Genomic DNA, 23,393 nt, shown 5'->3' on the forward strand with positions numbered 1-23,393 from the left:
TCCCGGGTTTTTCCCGGATGCCCAAAAATATAAAACCGGATGACATAATGGTCTTGCGACTTCACATTGCCCAGATATTTCAAAAATAAGTTGTGATATTTGTTTAGACCTTCAAAATATTCGTTTTCAAACTTTGGAATTCGAAGCAGTATGTTATAATGAATAATGTTTATATTTTATCCTTCAAAAAACTTAATGCAGTTCGATAACACAAGAACACCACTGTTTTACTGACCAATACATAATAATTTACTGAATTAACATGAATGTATTATTGACCAATGCATATTAATTAAGATTGTTCAATAATGGAAAATATTATTAAGTTCCTAAACTATTGACAATAAGAAATAATTACCAGCAGTTTTATAAAAAATGTAACAAATAGAATTAGTATAGAGTATTATTTAAACTTCTACCCCGTAGAAGGGTTTTGCCAATTCTTCAGCTGCTTGCTCTTGGATGTTAAATATTGATCGAACAGTCAAAACATTTGCAACTGTTCCGTTTTTTTATACAAACTAGTAAAATTTGTATGACCAAACATTATTTAGGAGTATTTTTATAATTAAATTTTCAAAACGCTCTGGTTTAAAAAAAAACAGCTTCACTTTCGAAACCTTTTTGAACAAACAGATATAAACAGTTTATTGAGAAATCTAATAGACCAACTAAAGATTTTTAGCAAACTTGACATAACTGAAAGTTTGCTGAAGTTACTCTTTAACCAGGTTTTCGATTTTTTAGAAATATCTATTCAATTTTCTTTTAAAAAAATCATTTGTATATTCCGAAACCTTTGAAGAAAATGGTTAGCAGAGTAAAATAATCTTTCGAAAGGGTGAAGATTGCCGTGCTTACAGGGTGTCCGCAAATTATCCGTACAAACTTTGAAGACATGGCTCTATACAATCAAGCATAATAAATTCAATATTCTTGCATGGTTTTAAACATTGGCTTATTATATTTTTAAGAAGTAAGTTTGACACATTTCCGATTTTAAATAATTGCAAAACCAATCCAAATGTATTGAGGTGTCTTAAAGGGAGCTGTTTTTCGATCTTTATGACGGAAGAGAAAAGTCCATAGAAATCACTGGATTTGAACCGTATAATTTTCTATTTCCAGTCTAACTTGAAGCCACCAACCTGTAGATTACGTCAAATAATAATAGGACATTTGGATTCATCTCTTTTTTGTTTTAGGCATAATGAATCTCCAGTATATCTAACGGCCCTCAGAAAAAAACGTCTCCGAAAAATTTGAATTTGCCTATCTCAGAAACAAGCAATCATTTCGAAAATGGTTAGCAGAGTAAAATAATCTTTCGAAAGGGTGAAGATTGCCGTGCTTACAGGGTGTCCGCAAATTATCCGTACAAACTTTGAAGACATGGCTCTATACAATCAAGCATAATAAATTCAATATTCTTGCATGGTTTTAAACATTGGCTTATTATATTTTTAAGAAGTAAGTTTGACACATTTCCGATTTCAAATAATTGCAAAACCAATCCAAATGTATTGAGGTGTCTTAAAGGGAGCTGTTTTTCGATCTTTATGACGGAAGAGAAAAGTCCATAGAAATCACTGGATTTGAACCGTATAATTTTCTATTTCCAGTCTAACTTGAAGCCACCAACCTGTAGATTACTTCAAATAATAATAGGACATTTGGATTCATCTCTTTTTTGTTTTAGGCATAATGAATCTCCAGTATATCTAACGGCCCTCAGAAAAAAACGTCTCCGAAAAATTTGAATTTGCCTATCTCAGAAACAAGCAATCATTTCGAAAATGGTTAGCAGAGTAAAATAATCTTTCGAAAGGGTGAAGATTGCCGTGCTTACAGGGTGTCCGCAAATTATCCGTACAAACTTTGAAGACATGGCTCTATACAATCAAGCATAATAAATTCAATATTCTTGCATGGTTTTAAACATTGGCTTATTATATTTTTAAGAAGTAAGTTTGACACATTTCCGATTTCAAATAATTGCAAAACCAATCCAAATGTATTGAGGTGTCTTAAAGGGAGCTGTTTTTCGATCTTTATGACGGAAGAGAGTAGATTACTTCAAATAATAATAGGACATTTGGATTCATCTCTTTTTTGTTTTAGGCATAATGAATCTCCAGTATATCTAACGGCCCTCAGAAAAAAACGTCTCCGAAAAATTTGAATTTGCCTATCTCAGAAACAAGCAATAATTTCGAAATTTTTTAAAGTTGTATTTTGTGTTAATATATAGATGTTTTATAAAAGGTACATGAACAATGATTTTTCATTGTTTTCAATGCGAGATCATGTTTCCAATATTTTGCTGTTCGGATAATTTGCGGACACCCAGTATATTAGAAATCATAGGAATTTCAGGGACATTTTGAAAGTATATGAAAACAAATCCGGTCCATTAGTTCTACACAATGGCAAAGTTTGACATGGCCTGGTTTCTGAATCCTGGTTAAACTCAAAAATGATATCTGGCAAACAAACATTTGATGGCCAGCTTTCAAAAAAATGACATAAATCCAAACTGGCAGCATTGAAGAAATCCATCAAAGATTTTCCGAAGAATGCCGTCAAGAGTTAAACAAATATATGCCCACTAATACCTAAGAGCAATTCGTTTTGAAAAACAGTAAGAATTCGGTGAATCTACTGATAACAATACAAAATCTCGTGTAGAACCCCTAATAAGGACTGTGGACTAATTAAACTAGTAATCCAAACAAAGCTTCATAAAAAAACAGTATTAGCATCTCTACGAATCCACCAATCAGAAATCTTTAATGAAACTGACAGAGATTTCAGTAAAAAAAACACTTAGATAAAAAAAACAATAAGTTTTTTTTTACCAACCGTTAGAAATTATTTAAGAATTTCATACAAAATAGGATCTCTTATAGAATTCTCTAAAAATCTCTTATGGAACCCGCTAATTACTTTTTTCAATCATTTTCCAAAGAACTTTCGAGCCTCGATTCCCCTAAGGATTATAGCAAAGATATCAAGAATTTTCCATGAACTTCAATGGAAATCTATTAACCATCATACTATCAAAATTACCAGGATTCAATAAGTACCTTGCTAGAAAATTTCCAAGGATTAAATCATATTTCATAAGATGTCCTTTGAATCTGCTCAATATTTTCAGCCAGAAATTCAGCAAAGATCTCGTTTTTTTAGCAAAATCCTGTAAAAAAACATTGGTTCATATCTCCGCAAATTTTTTTACAACTTACAAAAAGTCAGGATGCAAAGTGTGCATTGTAAAGCAGTCGTTTCCTAGTTTCGTCCATAATGCTTTTTCCCGGTTTGTTCTAAAATTTCCCGGGTATTTCCCGTATTTTTCCCGGTCATTTGGAATTCCCGGGTTTTCCCGCTTTTCCCGGATGGATGGACACCCTGAATATAAATAAATTTAAAATACACTTCTTATTTGCCAACAAGTGATAAATGAGCTATATACAGCCCAAATTCGTATAACAGTCTCATGACTTTTTTGCATAAATCAACTCAACATCAAATATTTTTTTTTTTATCTTTATTAAGGAGACTTTCAGCCAGTGGCTGGTTCGTCTCCGTAAGACATCAAATAAATTAAATTAAATAAATTTTGTGCATGTATGCTCTATTAGATGTCCGTTTAAGACCTAAAACATTTAATTCACGGGGTACATACCTTAACATACGGACACTCGTACTCCGACTGCAGCTGGCCATCCTTCGAGTAGCAAGCCACGTGGAAACGGTTGCCGTGTGAATCGCCAATCAGGACGTCGCCTGCATCGGATATGTCGATACCGTTGGGGAAGCAGGTAACTTTCTCGCTGCCGATGCGATACTTGAATGTTCCCTCCTCCGAGAAGACTGCCACGCAGTGTCCTTTGAAATCGCACACATAGAAGTCGGAACCTAGATATTTAATGTGGACACTAAGTTAGTCAACCCCGAGGATATTGGGACAGCAAGCAGATTTACGCACAACTATGCATTTCGAGCTTTATAATGAAATATTAGACGAAAACTGTCTTCTACAAAGTTCATATTGATTCAAAAAAAACCTTATGGGTGTTAACGTGTAGAAAGTATGATGACGCTTTTTCAGTAATATCAGTGACCAGCTAATTTTAGTTAATTCGCAGCTGGTTATTTCATTTGTATGCTAATGTGGATCATCTTAATTTTGAACAACATCAATCAAAGATTTGAACAACATTTTAGGAGACAGGAAATGTTTCATTCGAAAGCTTTAAATGCATCTTTCCACGTAAATCTGGCCGACCGTGCAATGGGTCATACATACCATTGATTGCAATATCCGAGGGCTCACGCATAAAATCGCTGCAATCGAACCAGTGGATGAGGTTTCCATCTTCAGAAATGATGAAGACCGTTGGGGAAACGCTATCAACTGCCACGATCAGTCCCTTGTTAGTCACAGCCAAACCAGCAACGATGTCGATATAGCTGTAATGAAATAACATCATCAGTCAAAGAACTCCGCAAATCGGACCATGGAAACTTACCGGATTGCAATCTTTTTGATGAAATGTCCATTCTTGGAGAAGATTTGCATACGGGAGCGCTCGTTTCCCCGATCGCACACCACAAACTTGGCACTCGACCGCATTACGGCCACCTTACGTGGATAGAAGAGCTGGCCTTCTTCCTTGCCGGGGACTCCGAAAGAGAACTTGAATGTTCCGTTCTTTTCGAAAATCTCAATGCGATGGTTGTTCGTGTCAGCTACGACAATTTCTTCGTCGACCCCGAGACAGAATCCGTGCGGGGAGTTGAACTGTCCTTTGGTTTGTCCCAGCGATCCAAACTTGCACCGAATTTGCATCGGTGTGGCCTTGGTGCGTCCGTTGACCTGGAACCGACTCATTGCGGCCATCTCTCCGCTGAGCGACGAGTCCATCGACATGGGTGTAGTTGGAAGCATTGTCGATGTCGCGCCTGGCAAGCCCGAGAAATCACTAAGCAGTGACAAATTGTCCATGTTGGGATGCGGTGGCATCATAGGGCCGGCCGGTATATCCGGATTGTTGAGACTGTACTTGGAGAGCGCTTGGAAGGCATTGGGATCGCCGGAAATCAGATCGGCCAGCGTAAAGTTCGTTGTTGGATTCGGAGTGTTCACAGGTACGATTGCATCGGTGATATCGGGAGCCGTTTCCGTTAGGTTTGCCAATCGATGTAGATTATATTCCGCAATGCTGCTCAATCCGGGCAATGTGGCTGAGCCTCCGACGGTTGCTGGTGCAGCCGGTAGATGATTATTGGCGATAGGAGTGGATGCCGGTGGTTCTGGAGTAAGCACGTGCGGCATCATATAGCTGGCTCCCAGATTCGAGATATCACCATCGAATGACGACTGCATCGACGTTGGCAATGAAATCGGGCTGCTGGCAGTTACAGATCCGGTCAATGGTCCTTGTGACAATCCGCAGCTGCCATTCGCCGTAGTCGGGGGCTTGTTGATCATGATGGCCATTCCCGGCAAGGAGGGTGGCGGTGTAGTTTCCTTCGGACTCGGCGGACTTGTCTCCGTACGGAATGTGCCAAACAGCTCCGGAGCGATTTGATCGAACTTTTCGAAACTGGTTTGGAACTCCAACGAAAAGTTTACGTCCACCTTTGGCGTGGATCCCATCAGATTGCTGAACTGCATGGCAATCATTTTCTTCAAGCTCAAAAGTTCCGGTCCGTTGGCTTGATCCAATACCTTCTTTGTGAACTTGGCAGTATTTTCTATCTTTTCAGTGGATTTCTCCACGTTGTGGAATAGTTCCATGATCTTCAGCTCACGTTCCGAATGTAGTTTTTCGAGATTCTTCAATGCATTGTCACGGCACTTTTCCAACACAGCCTTGAAGCTTTGGAAAGATTCATTGATCAGGTCGCGAGCCGTTTCGAACTGGTTCTGCAAATCGTGCAGCGAAGTATCAAGATCGCTCGTCGCCTGATTGCAATACTCAATCTTTGTTTTAGCTTCCTTCATCAGGTTCTCCAATTCCGAGCGCATGGGCTTCTCGGCTTCGCTGATAATCTGATAGTTGTGTTCCTTTCCTTTGTGTTCACCGATCAGACACTCGTTGCACACCGGAATTTGGCAATTGAAGCAGAAATACTTCAAATTCTCCGGAGGATGGACGCTGCAGTACAGCGGCTTATGGATGGCGACCTTCTCGGAGGACTTGCGCAGATCTTCCAACTGTACAACCTTATGGTCCTCGAAGCAACGCATATACCGGTGAGCATTGTCACAACTAGCGCAGAGAAAGTTGGCACAATCATTGCAACGTGAGATGGCCATTTCCTTGCTCTTGCACGAGGTGCATGCCAACATCGATGGCTCAATTGTCGACAGATCCAACACGTTGGTAAGAATGTAGTCCTGGTGTAATGCCGCAACACCCTTTGATCCAACCTTGGTTGTTTGCTTGCATGTGGGGCAATCAAGCAATCCTTCCATTTTCTTTGCCTCGTCGTCACTCATGAGCTTTTCCAAGCAAGCTTCACAGAACACGTGCAAGCAAGATAGGACACGTGGCGAGATGTACTTGTTCCTGCAATGGGAGAAGGAATAGCAAATATAAATAAATCAATGGTGCGGATGCAAGTCTGAAAGACACGATGCTACATTTACCGTTAATCAAAAAAATACCCATCAAGGTGACTATATAATAGGGCCAAACTTCAAATTTTCGAGATCACAGATCTAGAGAACCTGACAACCGTTCGCGTTGAAAATTTGATCAATTAATTGCATGCTTTTGATAATCAATCGGTTGAATTTTTCAGGCCAGAGATCTGTTTGGTTCTCTAGACTAATGCTCTTAAAAATGCGATGTTTGACTTCGTTTTATAATCATCTTACCGCCAGTTTGAGTTTGTAGATTTCTTACGTGCCATACAATTTATTTTTAATTTTCATATAAAAAATCTTACCATGTGGGGAGGGGGGTGGGGTGTTTAAAAACCCCGAAAATTGTCTTACGTAATTAATGGATCGCCCCTAACGGTAAGTTGGTATAACCAGAATGATAGCCCTTTTTTCACAAGATGCCTGTTCTAGATGAAAAAAATGTTATGCCAAATATTGTTGAAGTGCTTAAGTATGCTGTTCCGTCTGGGGGAACGAGCAAAGTGGACTGTAACACTTTTACGAATTGGACGGCCGAAGCTAGAGGTGATTGCACCATAGAGTCCAAGCGATCTCTTAGGCATCTTGGGGTAATGATCGATGACAAGCTTAGCTTCGCTTCTTCTTCTTCTTGGCACTAACGTCCCCACTGGGACAGAGCCGGCTACTCAGCTTAGTGTTCTTATGAGCACTTCCACAGTTACTAACTGAGAGCTTTCTTTGTCAAAATTGCCATTTTCGCATTCGTATATCGTGTGGCAGGTACAATTATACTCTATACCCAGGGAAGTCAAGGAAATTTCCATTACGAAAAGATCCTGGACCGACCGGGAATTGAACCCAGACACCTTCAGCATGGCTTTGCTTTGTAGCCGCGGACTCTAACCACTCGGCTAAGGAAGCTTCGCTAGCCATGTTGTTATGCCTGTAAAAGGGCATCTACGGCTATAGCGGCGCTTTCGAGGATGATGTCTAACAGCTCTGCTGTAATTGCAATCAAACGCAAGCTACTGGCAAGCGTGGCGCTATCCATACTAAGGTATGGAGGACAAAAGCGCTTAGAACGAGCAGAAACCTAAAGCGGCTGGAAAGCACGTACATGATAATGTGCTTAAGAGTAGCAAGTGCATACCGGACGGTATCTAAAGAGGCCGTGTGCATCATAGCCGGGATGACGCCCATCGGGCTCATCATCAAGGAAGATGTTCAATGCTTTAACCAAAGTGGTACCAGAGGAGTCCGCGACGCGTGTAAAGAGGAAACGGGAATGGAATAACTTCACTAATACCAAATGTGTCAGATTGGTATAGTAGAAACCATGGGGAAGTAAACTTCTACCTGACGCAGTTTTTGTCAGGACATGGTTGCTATAGACAGTACCTGCATAGGTTCGGGCACTCAGAATCTCCTGCGTGCCTCAATTGTGCTGGTGTGGAGGAAACAGCGGAGCATGTCGTGTTCGATTGCCCCCGTTTCATTGTTGTGAGAGGTCGCATGCTCACTACATGCGGAGGGGACACGTCATCCGACAATATAATAGAGAGAATGTGTGCGGATGTCGAATGCTGGAATGCAGTAACTAGAATGCAGGGTTAGAATTGCAGCGCCTATGGCGCGCCGACCAAGAGTTGGCTGCAGAGGATTAGCCCTGCCAAGGCTGGTCCCTTGTAACATTGTTTAAGTCGGCTAGGAGAAGCAGTTTGCCTACGCTACTTCTGCTACACGTGTTGTGCTATATGCACTGGCCACTCCCCGAAGAAATACCGTAAGGTGGTTCCGGGGAGATAAGGGTCTGAGGCTAAGGGTAATGTCGATGCACTGTTCACCACTTGAGCAATTCTCAAAAGAATTAGATGGACCTTGATGGAACACTTCTTCTAGCTCTCCCGTAAATATTCAACCAAGATGAGTATTACGCAGCTCTGGTAGATGCTCTGCCAACTGGTACTGACCAGACTTGATAGTCTTTGAAGAGCTCAGTGCCAATCAGCATGTCCAACTCTTGAGGCACATTGAAATCTGGATCCGCCAATTGGAATCCGAGTGAAATACACCAATTGGTCACATCGATGTTGGCACTCGGAATTCTTTTAGTCACTGCTGGGGTGATAACACACACTCAAAAAAATCCAAACGTCATTGCTACGTGAAAAATCACGTAGATCATTCCAAATTCATTTTGACTTCACTTCACCTGACTAAGATAAAGATCACTAAGCCATTCATAACCATTAAATAGTGAATCGGTAATTGTTACTGAGGTTACCGATCGCACTTACCTGAAATTCACGTAGGTGCCTAAGTTCATTTTGACATCTGCATATTGTACGTACATTCGGTGTTGAGCGCAAATCCTAAGATGGCGCCCGCTTGATTTTTGCAGAACTTCAGAAGCTGCTGAACTTTAAACCCTGTGTTAGATTGATTTTAAGGTAAATATGCTTGGAATACCGAAGAATCCCTGCATTACTTCATATTTTACACCTGATTTATAACCTCTATCAATTCTAGCACGCGAAGGCTGCAACAAAACAGAACATACTCACAACATATGGGAAACAAGATTCACAATGCTCAGATCGAATATAAAAATATCACAATCTTTTAGATTTGTTTATATTTTCCAATTGGGAATTAGTATTCTTCCAAAGCCTATTAGAGATAAGGTTGGTCTATATTCTAGTTAATTTAATGCAAAACCATCTAGGTCCTATTGAAACGCTTCGGAAAATCCACGTAGCTCTTACTTGTAGCTCCGGTGGAATGGACGAAGTTCAAAAGTTCATGCGTTCATTCTGGGCTACCTATGATTAACGTAAGAGCTACGTGAAAAGTGCGATGGAAAAAAAACCACGTATGTTTTCACGTAACAATGACGTTTGGATTATTTTGAGTGCACTCTACCGTGGCACGATAATCACTATACTCCACTGCACTGTGACGTCACGCATCAATTTTGACAGGTACTGGTCCTGTTGTTTACAGTTTGGACTTTTTTCGAATCATTCTTAATTTCGTGAAAGTTTGCTGCGAGGAGAGGTCAAATCTACTGCAGATACCCACGGATCGTATTATTCTATCTTCCTACCGTGGAAAATCGTCACCATCAGCATGCTGGTGATAGAAATGCGAAGATGAAAAAATGATGGAAAAAACGACGTAAACAACAGGACCAGTAGCTGTCAAATAAGTGAGGTTAGGCTCGTCATATGCAGCGCTCTATAACGGAATCGGAACTTAACAATGGCTTTCTCCATGCTGGTTGTCGTTCGATTGTTGACGCCGAAAATCTTCACATTTGCTGATGAAATCTTCGCTCCTATGGCTTCGGACTTCTTCTTCGTTATGAGGTTCACTAGCAGGACCCGACAAAAGTGAGGCTTACCTTGGGAATCGTAGACATGCAGCACTGTTGTTAATAGGAGAACGGTTTTCTTGGTCGGAGCTGTTTGGATGGAACACGATGACGTCACGCTGTGTGAACCTTGCGGTGTGAGTGCACTGGATGTGTTGCTTGGACTTCTTTCACAGCTGATCTCGGTGTGGACTCTGATGAAGTTGTTGGTTCAGGCATCTTGCTTTGGAACTGGTTTGACTTGAATCTTGTATCGTCGTGAGCTGGGTATGATGGAGTGGGATACACTTCAAGCATTTTCTGTCGGATGGACAATCCTTCAGCCGATGACCCTTCCTCAAGCAATTGAAGCACATAACAAAGGAACGTACTTTCTCGACTCGCTCAGGTATGCTTATGTCTTTGACTATTAACAGTTAGGATTTTCGGATTGAATCTCTGACTTGACTTCGACTGGTCTGCGGCTTTCACGTTCGATCTTCCGGCACGAAGAGGAGGGACTTGAGCTGATGTTCCGCAATTCTCCAGGATGTTACACTGCTGGGAACTTCATCATATCGTCGTATTTCGGAAGCGTTCCTCGGACGATGGTTGCTTCCCACTGCTTCCTGGCAGAGGCATCCAAGGCTGATGCAAGCAAATGCACCACGATCAGTTGCGACACGCCAAGGAGGTCCTACTTCAGGTAACGAAGGCTTTCGACATGCCTGGAACAATCGTCTACTAACTGACGCAATTCACGGTGGGATTCCTTCGACATTTTCTTGAAGGATAGCAGGCCGCGGATGTGAGTGTTGATGATGACACGGGGATTTTCGAATCGCTCTGTGAGAATGTTCCACGCCTGTGCGTAATTGTTCTCGTTCATTGTCCTGGCACCGAGGGTTCCTGTTGCTGCTCCGACGAGAGCCTTGACCAAGTGATACAACTCGATAGCGTCAGTATCATTGGACTCGTCCAGACCGTCTACGAACATCGCCTTGAATTTCGGCCAATTCTCGTAACGGCCATCGAATAATGTTGGTATCGGTGCTTCTAGCGGCTGCTGCTGAACGACCACTTGCATCTCTTTGATGTACGTCGACACTTCGAGGTAGGGAAGTTCCGATACTTCCGATATATCGGAATATCGATATTTTGCTTCCAATATTCGATATTTTGGTATCGATATTTCCTATTCAATATATCGGTGATATCGATATTTCCTTCCGATATATCGTAAACTAATACATGGAAAACAATTGTAAGATTTAACCATTAGCACAAGCATAAGCATAAAGCCCTAGACCGCTGTATGAGGGTTGTCTGCTTCTCGTCAGTTATCATAGACAAAGATTTTAGACAAATCTGCCTCTTAGACGAAATTGACGGATCCTTCAGCAGTCGGGAATTGTCTTGGCCATGTCCTTGCAAAAAAACGAGGGTTAGGAAAGAATAATTGATCGCATACCTTTTTACACCCAGCAGAAAACTCGCCTGATAGTTACGCACAATCTGCGACATAAAAAAAATGTTTAACGATCTGACACTCTTTGAAAAGATGGACGAGAGTTGCAAAGACCTCTACATAATGTAAGTGAAAACAATATGTAGGGTTTTCAATTTAAAATTTATTTCTTGTTTAAATGCAAGAAATAAATTAGATTTTGAGAAAACCCTAAGTTTCCGTTAGAATTGTACTCTTCTGTATGTTAACAGAAGATATTTATGTAAACTGCAATAACCTTGAGAATTCGATGATTTTTTTCCGACTCTTAGGAAACTAAACGACATGTCTCTAAGTAATATAGAAATCTTGCTCCATTGAAATATATCATATGATATTCCGATATATCGATATTTTGAATCAATATATCGGTGGTATCGATACTTTAATTCGATAATCGTATCGAATCAAATATCGATACTTCGCAATATCGGAACGTCCCTACTTCGAGGTAATCTATCTCGAATCTGGTGTACACTCGATCATGTTCATCCACTGCATCATCCGACAGGTTCTTAGCAAGTTGGTTGTGGAAATCGTTAAACTCACTGTAGATGACATCGACATTTCTGCATACACCTTCAGCTTCGGCACGGACATGTCGGCATCATCGTCGATCATAATTCCTCCGATTCGCTTTATTTTATCAGCTGCCTTGTAACGCTGACGGCTCAGGACACCAATCCTCCGGATCAGCGATTCCTTTGCGCAGGCCAAACGATTCTGATTTTCTCTTTCTTCTTCACTTATGTCACCGTGCTGCACTCCCGAACGGGTCTTATTAGGGCTATGCACGAGCGACATTTTGGAACACTTTCACTTCCGGTTTCGTCAACTTCACTTTATCAGAGTCTGTCTTTCTTTTCACCAGTAACTCAGTCCAAGGAGGATCACGCACACTAAATCACTACCGGATCACGGATCCGGCTCGAAGGAACAATGTTCCGTCTGGGGGAACGAGCAAAGTGGACTGTAACACGTTTACAAATAGGACGGCCGAAGCTAGAGGGTACGGACGCTTCGTTCTTCTTCTTGGCATTACGTCCTCACTGGGACAAAGCCTGTTTTCTCAGCTTAGTGTTCTTATGAGCACTTCCACAGTTATTAACTGAGAGCTCTTTTCTGAGGACACTTCTTCTGAACTAGGACTGGGTTACTGGGAAATGATCTAGAACACTGGGGATTGTACTTAACTACTGTGTATTTTACTAAATTACCAAAAGAGCAGTATGGTGCATTCAGATTAATTTTAGACCGAAGTTCAAAGGGAAATCAAATATCACCAACAAAAGTTCTACCGAAGTGCTACGCCGTTTTCGCACTCCACATCCCCGTGATTGTGCATGAAAGTGGAGCGCAGCAGAAAATCTCCACACGCGCTGGATAGAGATGGTGGGAAAAAGAACCATAAAAGGAGATGTTCACGCATCGCATGACTACTTCCGTACACGTAACATATGTTATGGACTAAATTTTGGAGAAAATCTTTGGAGTAATTTCTGGAAGAATTGATGGAGCAATCGCTAGAGAGACATGTCTGGAGTGATCCCTGAAAGCATTTCAGAAGGAATCTCTGCATCATTCAATCGAATTCCTGAAGATTTTCCTCGAGGAATCCCAGAAATAATGTTTGAAGAACCTGTAGAACAAGCGCATAAGAGTCTCTGAAGGCTTATCTGAACCCTCTAGAATATAATACTTATAGTCTTCAATGCGACGGTGTTCAATCGTCAAAATCAAGTGTCTATTTCTTGCGGGACCGCACATCCATTTTCGGCCCTTCATACAGAAGACTGACTGCTCACAAACAACAGTACCGTAATCCGGGGTAACATTGATCATTTTTTTGAATATTTCTTGAATAATTCGTTTGAAAATGCATATTTTTTGCAAATTTTATATTTTTAAAACAAGTACTGCCACCCATAGCTCGTGACTATATATTGTATTTTGTTTTTTGAAAGATTCAAGCATGTTTAAAAAAATGTTTTAAGTGATTTTTCGATTTAGCTGATATGGGGTAACATTGATCACCTATGTAAATAACGTTCGGTAATATTGAAAATGACGTTACTTACTTAAATCATGGCCCCCGAAGCCGAATATGAAGGCCAAACGCTTACAAGTCATTTACTTTTTGAGTTATTTTAAAATTAAAAACACCTCGAACCACGGAATACGCCTAAAGGTAGGCAATTTCTTAATGGAATTCTATATTCTTAACAGTAATTGGTAATTGAGCATAATTATGAAAGTTTTGACAACGGAATCGTTTTCGGCGATGCCATTTTTAGTAAGAACCGCATTTTACTTGCTCATAACGTTTGCAGAATGTATGTGAGACATCAATCTTCGGTAGTGTCATCCTTACCCATTGAAACCATTGTTTCGAAAAGTTAACAAATTTACGCGTAAGGTAAACGCGATTTTCACAAAAATGTTCACTTTCATTAGGTCATGAATATAAGAAAAAGAAGCACCATTCATAATTTGGATATGTTCCATCAATAAACAATAAAACGAACTTTTAACGAGATGAGTCATTCCGATCAATGTACCCCGGATTACGGTACAATAATGAGCAAATCGCTTATCAGATTGCTTGCTACAATAGATGGTAGAAGAAAAACATCATCATCAAATTATCAGAGACGATATTTGATGTTGAAATACGATGGACTAAGATTCAACCATGACAGATATGCCTTCAAAAAAGCGTAACTAAAAATCTCGACAAGTATTTATTTTTTCGGGGCCCAGATAGCCGTAGCGGTAAACGCGCAGCTATTCAGCATGACCATGCTAAGGGTCGTGGGTTCGAATCCCGCTGGTCGAGGATCTTTTTTCGTAAAGGAAATTTTCCCGATTCCCAGGGCATAGAGTATCTTCGTACCTGCCACACGATATACACATGCAAAAATGGTTAATCGGCAAAGAAAGCTCTCAGTTAATAACTGTGGAAGTGCTCATAAGAACACTAATCTGAGAAGCATGCTTTGTCCCAGCCGGGACGTAACGCCAGAAAGAAGAAGATTTCGTTCTGAATCACAGTTTCAACCCCAACCCGGTTCAGGTTCGACCGAACCACAATTTACTTGACGTTTGTTTGTTTATGTGTTGATCACCGACCCAGTTCCTAAAAACGAAAACGACATAAGTAAGGTACAGTGGGGGAAGTGTAGCAGTGGGGTAAGTGGATCATTTGTCCATATTAAGCATAAATACTTGAATATGTTGAATGTTTTCACACCATTGCTTCGTTTTAGGTAATATTCTTACGTCCACACTAATACTATTGTAAAACTAGTAATACACGTACACTAACACAAACAAAATTATTAGCTGCAAAAATCAAATAATTTCAAAATTGTTTTCTATCATTCAAAAATCCATTGCATCACTGTCTAAAATCGAATACTATTAGTTTTTTCAACACATGGTTAGCATTTCAACTCTAATTGAGTGAATCACAATGAAAAATAAGTGATTTTTAAAAATAAATACTGATATATTGGACATGGTACACTACCCCCTACTTTTTAATGGGATGGGGTAAGTGGATCAAGCATGGTTATCGCATATTACCAGACTACTAATGCGAATTTGAATTAGTTTGATTATCCTCAAATGTTGTTTTCCTTCAACTTTTTTCATTCCTAGCTTAAGTTTGTCAAAGTTCCATAGAAAATTTGAATTATACCACCTAAAAGTATTTTGAATCTTTCTTTCTGGTATGAAAAATATAAAAATTATATATTGCAAAATTCAAACAAAACTTTTCGTGGATTATCTGAGCTGAATTGTGAAAGAGCAATATAAACAAATTTTCCAATTTAAAGCATATTATCGTACCTTATTTGACGATATAAATTGTTCTAGGCAGATGGTACAATTATATTCATGAATGGAATTGAAAGATTTCAGTTTGTTAAACAAAAGTAAATTTAACTAATATTTTTAAACTACGAGTGTTTTTCACAAACTTCGTTATGAATAATCCTGCAATACTTCTGTATACCTTATGAGAATAAAACAGATGGATTTTCTCCAAATTATTCTAGTTACAATATTTCTTTTAGTGTGAATTAATGTAGATATATTTTCCATAATATTTTGATAAAATAAAGATACTTTTCAATTTCCAAGGTATCAAAATGTAATATAACTAGCACTAATAACAAGAACGAGAGTAATATCATTCTTACTATACATAATTACACCTCATTTGTTTTGAGAATAGACTTTTTTATTGATGATCCACATACCCCACCATGGTGGGGCAAGTGGATCATTTGGCGTAAATTTTCAAGTCCTTCATACTCAATACATAACAATCAGAAAAATCAAAATAATTGACGATTTGCAGTACATTAAGGACTGTTCATTTAAGAAAGTAGACACGTGTTTTTTACAGTAAACTGTTTATTTTCGAACAAATTCATGAGTTTACCTAAAATACATGGAAATCAACGTAATTCCGATCAAATTCACATAAATTTGAACATTTATTGAGCATTGCTAGAGAATGCTCTTACTTTTCTTTTGATACCTCCCATAAAATTCTGCACAACTTTTTTCGGAACTTTTCGAACTGCTTTTTGAACTGCTGACCACATTTTCTTGAAAAAATCGATGGAGCTTGCTTCTCTTCCATCCTTCTTAAGATGCCGTTTGATTATTGCCCAATATGTTTCAATGAGGCGTAGTTCTGAGCAATTTGATGGATTCGATCATTTTTCTACAAATTCGACTTATTCCTTCTTGAGCATCTCCAAAGTAGCTGAAGCATAGTGAGCCGATGCTAGGTCTGGCAAAAACAATGGAGGCATGGTATGCTTTCAGTAGATGGGCAGAAGCCATTTTTTAATGCATTCAGTTCTGTAATTTTCGCCGTTGATTGAACCCGTCGTGAAATATGTAGTACTTTCATACCGCAGGAGCAAATTGCTTGCCATACCAAATCATTTTTCCCAAATTTTTCTGTTGGGATGTATCGTACGTCGTCAGGAATATCTGTTTTGGCCACAGCGTTGAAAAAATTTAATTTGGACACTTCGCGATTTAAGCCAAATCTCGGAACGGCAGTTTTTCTGTACACCATTTGTGCAGAAAAAAAATTGAGAGTCGCCATGTCAATTCGACCCATCGTTTAGAATTTATATTTTTTTTTTATGTCAACTTTTGTCTGCTGTCAAAATAAACACTTGAGATCACACTGAAACAAAATTTTATTTGTTTTTATGGAATTTTTACACCAAAATGCTAATATTTAGGTGTCCACTTTCTTAAATGAACAGTCCTTAGTCCCTTATTTGTCATCCACAGAGAAAAGTTTGAATTACATTATTAACGTTAGCTGTACATAACAATGAAGTTGACTATTGATTTTTCTGTATCCACTTACCCTACAAACAAACTGACGTTTAAAGTTGTGATGGGTATTTTTTATAATAAATGAAGCAGCATTGTGAAAATACTTACTGGCAAAGCGTGCAGTCCTGCTCCATACATTCAGATAGCGAACCAGACTCCAACTGGTATCCGTTGATGGATTCCGGTGCGCCCACACTTCCCGGACCACGTCCACCGCTTGTCTCGGATTCCAATCCATCGAACGCGGCCAGATCGCTCAGCTTGAACGCATCGGAAAACATCGCTCCGGCAGAGGAAACATTTGGCTTGGTCAAGGGAATAGCGTCCGGTGTTGGGGACATGGAAATCAACGGAGCAACACCGTTGGCAACTACGGGAATGATCCCTGCCGTAGAAGACGGTACCATCGGTGTAGCAAGTGCCGTTGATGATGGCGGTGGAACAAGGGCATCGACTGCTGGAACAATAGACGCTTGGGAAGGGGGAGGCGGAGTAGGAACGGATGTCGTAATGGGCTTCACGATAGATGCCGAAGGAACGGTATTGCTGTTGGTACTTCCAGCTCCAGCGGCAACACTACCCCCGGTGATAGCACTCGGAAATGAAAACACTCCAACCGACGCCATGAAGTTTCGTGCTGTAAACTCAAGGGATGACTATGACCGGCTGTCCGATGACTAGACGAGTTACTTGACTGCACAAAGAATACTGATTGCGAAGTTTAAAGACAGCTTCAGACTCACAACACTCCGGAGGATGCAGAGACCAGCTCTTTGATGGTGCTCCCTCGGACTGCTCACGCGGTGACACGGAACGAATGGATAGGGTGTTCGGATCAACTGCTTCTAACTTCTACTCGGTTCTTTGGTGAATACGGTACTTTCCGGCTTCTTCGAAGGATGAATGCTCCACAGACGGTTTCTTCACGCACTTGTAGACCAATTCCGAAATCAACGACTCCGGTTGACTGCTGGTTCCGCTGCGGTTGCTGTTTCGGCTGACGCAAAAGACTTCAACGGTTTGTGTATTCCAGTGTTGCAGTATGCAATGTTGCTATTAGGCCACTGTTTTGTGTTCTTACTTTAAACAATCCTGCCTAATGTCTGTTGGCGAAAGGACGAAAAGACGGAAAAACTGATTAATTAGAATTCGTGGGGCATAAAGATAAGAGAGTATATTTAGTTATCGAAAGATGTGATCGGAGTTTTAAAGTAGGTGCTGCATTGGCTTGATGTTTGCGATCGAGTCCGGGTTTTACAGATAAGAGTATTAGATTCATGTAATTTTATTAGAGTTCCAGATACCTACAATATGTCTACCAAAATGTAAGAATTTTTCTAAGGAGCCTTCAAAACGTACTCTGAAAACCTGAAATGAGTGTTCAGTCCTCCAGAAATAAATTCAGTGATTGATCCATGCAGTTTCCAAGGATTCCTTCCAAGAGTCATTTCGCATAACATCATTTGGCATAACAATTATTCATCAAGAACAGACATCTTCGAAAAGAAGGGACTTAATTCTGGTCATGCCAAATGGGCCGCTCTCCTCCTAGGATAGATCCGAAGATTGGGCCTGAGATTCTATAGAAATTTCAACCAAAAATTGCTTGAGGAAGTTTTTAACGAATTTCTTCCAAATCTTCTCCTAGGACTTTTTTCGAGGCTTTCGTTTACATTTTTTTTAATCAACCCGAGAGCGTTGCCGCAAATACACCTGGAGACACCCAAGCGGCGATGGAGATGATAGCAAGAAGCGGAACGATATGCGGTGATTTTATGTAAAGGTCAACCGCACGCTGAACAATTTTGCCAGTGGCCGGCATGTGCAATGATCTTGAGAGGTATTTACTGACCGATAAAATGGCGATGGTTCCCAGGCGGAAGAAGCATTTTTAGCAGTACTTAAACGGTGAAAAAATTTAAAATTTGCCACGTGGGGGAGGGAGGGGGTCCTAAATTGACAAATTTTGCGTTACGTAATATTTGAATGAACCCTTAGCTATGTAAAAATCGTACAAGTGATACAAATTAATGAAAACAGTGCACAGCACAAACACAGCACAAAGAAAATTCGGTGCAGCATTCAGGGAGGCAAAGTTGGCTCTCAAAAGGGAAATCAAGAATCGATCGGGCATGCTTTGATAGTCTATGCGAGAATGCCAATTCGAGTCCATGGGGTGACGCCTACAGAGTGGTAATGGCTAAGACTAAAGGTGCCATAGCGCCCCAAGAGAAGTCGCCCGAGTTGCTGCGATCGATAATCGATGTACTCTTTCCACATTATCCCACAAGCCCATGGCCCCCAGCGCCGTATGCGGGAGATGAAGGAGAAGAAGTGGCGAGGAAGAGCTGACAGATGTCGTGAAATCATTCGCGTTAAACAAGCCACCGGAACCCAATGGTATCCCGAAATGTTGCCTTAAAAGCGGCAGTGAATGCGGATCCGGACATGTTCAGAACCACGATGCAACGCTGCATAGATCAGGGAATCTTCCCGGATGTATGGAAGCGACAGAAATTGGTGCTACTATCAAAGGCGGGAAAACCACCAGGTGGCCCGTCGGCGTATAGACCTATCTGTCTACTAGATACAACGGGCAAGTTACAAACTACAAAATGCTTGACGTCAAATAAATAAATAAAAAATAAAAATAAATAAATTGGAGAGTTTGATCCTCAACAGACTAGTACCGTACACGGAAGGTGCGGATGGCCTGTCCAATAACCAGTTTGGATTAAGGAAAGGTTAATCTACTCTGGACGCTATCCAGTCGGTCGTTCAGACAGCTAAGGTTGTAATCGAACATGAAAGGAGCGGCATCCGTTACTGCGCGGTTGTCACTCTGGGTGTGAAGAATGCGTTCAACAGCGCAAGCTGGGAAGCGATAGCCGAAGGTACCAGTGCAGTTATGTAAGCTCATAGAAAGTTATTTTGATGGTAGGATTCTATTGTATGCCACAGAGAAGTGGCCGAAAAGCGTTCGAATTACCGCGGGAGTACCTCAAGGTTCAATCCTGGGCCCGCTGTTATGGAATGCGATGTACGATGACGTACTGAGGCTGCTCCTTTCGACGGGTGTTAAGATTCTTGGCTTCGCCGACGATATCACCCTAGTGGTTTATGGTGAATCGATGGAGGAAGTAGAGTTGACAGCATCGCACTCTATTTCCATAGTTGAGGAATGGATGAAGTCTACGAAACTAGGACTGGCCCGTCACAAGACTGAGGTGGTGGTGGTCAACAACCGCAAGTCCGATCAACGGGCGCTTATCTCGGTAGGTGATTGCACCATAGAGTCCAAGCGACCCCTCAGGCATCTTGGGGTTATGATCGATGACAAGCTAAGCTTCGCTAGCCACGTTGAATATGCATGTAAAAGCGCATCTACGGCTATAGCGGCACTTTCGAGGATGATGTCTAACAGCTCTGCTGTAATTGCCAGCAAACGCAAGCTCCTGGCAAGCGTAAGGTATGGAGGACCAAAATGGTTAAAAGCGCTTAGAACTAACAAAAACCTTAAGCGGTTGGAAAGCACGTACAGGATCATGTGCTTAAGAGTAGCAAGCGCATACCGGACGGTTTCTGAAGAGGCCGTGTGTATCATAGCCGGGATGACGCCCATCGAGCGAAGATCAAGGAAGATGTTCAATGCTTCAACCAAAGAGGTACCAGAGGAGTCCGCATGTAAAGAGGGAAAGTACGTGTGAAGAGGGAAGCTCAGAAGTTGGCAGCAGGAATGGGATAACTCCACTAAGGGTAGATGGACTTATCGGCTAATACCAAATGTGTCAGATTGGTATGAAAGAAACCATGGGGAAGCGAACTTCCACCTGACGCAGTTTCTGTCAGGACATGGTTGCTCTAGACAGTACTTGCGTAGTCTCCTGCGTGCCCCAATTGTGCTGGTGTGGAGGAAACAGCGGAGCATATCCCCGTTTCATTGCTGTTAGTGGTCGCATACTCACTACATGCGGAGGGGACACGTCCCCCGAGAATATAATAGAGAGAATTTGTACGGATGCCGAATGCTGGAATGCAGTAACTACGGCTGTTACTCACATTATGTTAGAATTGCAGCGCCTATGGCGCGCCGACCAAGAGTTGGCTGCAGAGGATTAGCCCTGCCGAGGCTGGTCCCTTGTAACATTGTTTACGTCGGCTAGAAGAAGCAGTTTGCCTAGGCTACTTCTGCTACTTGTGTTATGCTATGCACTGGCCCCTCCCCGAAGAAATACCGTAAGGTGGTTCCGGGGAGATAAGGTTCTGAGGCCAAGGGTCATGTCGATGCACTGTACACCACTTGAGCAGTTCAAAAAGAATTGTTCAAGTATAGTGCATGGGCTGGTTTTAGCGGGTCGTCGTTGGTGCGTCATCCCCGCACTCCCTGAGTTTTTCTTTCTCAAGGGGTCTGTAAAAAAATGCGGCGCTTTTTGTCCCGGAAAAGGTGGGTTTGCCGCTTTCGGCATCGATTCAGCAAGCATAAAATAAGTAAATAAGGGTAACAAATCGGACAAAATCTCTGAAGAAATTAGTTTGGAAACTGTAGAGCTACTGGGATAATTGCTTGTATAATTGCCTTATATGAGCTTTTCAAAGTACTTGGAGATTTTACTACTCTAGAAATGTTTGGAAAAATGCATAAAAATACCCGAATGAAATACTGCAGAAAATCCTAAATAAATTTCTGAAGGAATGTCATTAGAAATATTTGATCGTTTTTATTTAGAAATACTTATGTGGATTTTAATAGAAGAGCTTCTGCAGGATTCTTTGAAAATTTCCTAAAGTAATAACTAGGGATATCGGTGGAAAAACTTTGTAGGAGATTTTGAAATAGCCCTGGGAATTATTGGATGTTGTAGCGTTAGGGTCGTCTAGAGTTTCCTGAGGCAAATTGTGGAATTCCTTTAAGCAGCTCTTTAAAGATCGCAGTACAATTTTTTTAACGAATTCCTAGCAGGTTTGGTTGAGGAATCGGCAGAGGTATCGCTGGAGTAGTCATTGAAAGCATTCCAGAAGGAATTGCTGGAGAAATCCGTAGAAGAAATTCTAAAACTTTTGTTCAAGGAACTCTGGAAGAAGTCTTCGATTTTGGTTGAAAATTAGACTTAAGAGACTGCTCATTAAAAAACGAGACTTATTAGGAGATTAGCATTGAAATAGTGACCAAGTTTCTAAAAGGGACCTGCTACCAGTTACCATAGTGCGGGGGATTAAAATTGTTCAAATTTTGCGTGATGTAATTTATGGACGTTCCACAATTATATTCTGACTCTTGCATGGTACAGTCAGGTCTCCTCTTAGACATTGCCACCCACTTTCCTCCCACCGCAATTTCTCAGCGGTTTTCAATGTGTTGAAGCTGATTTTTTGTTGATGGATGAGGCAAGGTATGAACTCATCACCTACTGAATATCACCTGAATCGAATGGACGACAGCTGAGAAATTGCGGTGGGTGGCAGCGTCTAATAGACAACCTGACTGTATCATCTGACTCGAGCCCGTCAAAAATTAATGACCCTCTGGATCTACCATTGGAAAGAGAGCATTAACCATGTCCGATTGAGCTCAAATTTAGCATGAGTATATTTTTCGAGGCTTGATTTTGAATAAAAGGAAATTATCCACATTTGTAATTAAGGTAAAAGTTCGACTCAACTATTTACGAGCGTGAATGGAAATTATCGAATTTGTTTGACACTGTTACAATATCTACACCGTACTTTTCAATTGCAATGCAGAATCAGCGTTCGTTCTACGCAAGTGATATTGATTAGTTTAGCCACTGTTTTTGGAAATTACATAACGCCACTGGCACATTCTAGTTTTCATTTTTTGCTTTTTCTTGAGCTCACATTCTCGCTACCCTTTCAATCACGGTTCATCGTCAACAGGGTTCTCACAAAGCACTTGGTACACAGTTCTTCAACACTGACCTTTACACAAGGCTCGAATCACTTCACATTCTCTTTGGCTTTAGGATCGATGTTCTGCAGCACACACACCCCCTTCTTCCGTTTTGTGATAACTTTTTCATCAGAAGAAAATCACATTTCAGTGAGAAATCACGTCACCTTGTCACATACCATTCGTCCGCGTCGCTTCAGGGAATGAGCAAAACGGTTTTAAAAAAGGTGTGACACCGCACCAAGCAGCAGACGCATGAAGAATCAATTTTGCAACACGAAAATATCGACGTCTCTAGCACTGACTGTAACACAACCACTTGGTGGTTAAATGTATGTAGATACATACCTTACCCATTTCATGCCATAGCGAATAGCAGTACCATGAACAGAACGCGGCCGACCCGAAAGAGTACAGCGCGGATGATGACCACTAACAAGATAGACGATAGGAAAAACACCGAACGGAGGCTAAAATACACATCGTCACTGTCGTTGGTTGTGCAATGCAGACAATTGTCCTTGAAAATAGCATGGCACACGACACGATGCGCTGGCGTTGGCAAGGTAAGCAAGAAAGGTTTTAAGAACTTAGAATACCATTCAAAGTCTAAATA

General features: G+C 40.9%; 1 protein-coding gene across 4 annotated transcripts in view; it reads right to left on the minus strand.

The window, feature by feature from the left end:
- LOC23687749 (B-box type zinc finger protein ncl-1) overlaps window positions 1-23,393 on the minus strand; it is a 49,630-nt gene that overhangs the window by 6,936 nt on the left and 19,301 nt on the right. For 3 of the 4 annotated variants that reach the window (XM_021856114.1, XM_021856123.1, XM_021856136.1), the window contains exons 2-5: window positions 16,978-17,972; window positions 4,533-6,578; window positions 4,310-4,473; window positions 3,686-3,918 (exon numbers count right to left, since the gene is read on the minus strand). In XM_021856114.1, coding sequence (XP_021711806.1) covers window positions 3,686-3,918; window positions 4,310-4,473; window positions 4,533-6,578; window positions 16,978-17,495 — 2,961 coding nt within the window. In that variant the 5' untranslated portion in view covers window positions 17,496-17,972. Of the gene's footprint in view, window positions 1-3,685; window positions 3,919-4,309; window positions 4,474-4,532; window positions 6,579-16,977; window positions 17,973-23,125; window positions 23,223-23,393 lie in introns of those variants that run through there. The other variant, XM_021856129.1, reaches the window with a different exon arrangement.

The sequence above is a fragment of the Aedes aegypti genome, chromosome 1 (genome assembly GCF_002204515.2).
Source record: "Aedes aegypti strain LVP_AGWG chromosome 1, AaegL5.0 Primary Assembly, whole genome shotgun sequence".
NCBI classification, from domain to species: Eukaryota; Metazoa; Arthropoda; class Insecta; order Diptera; family Culicidae; genus Aedes; species Aedes aegypti.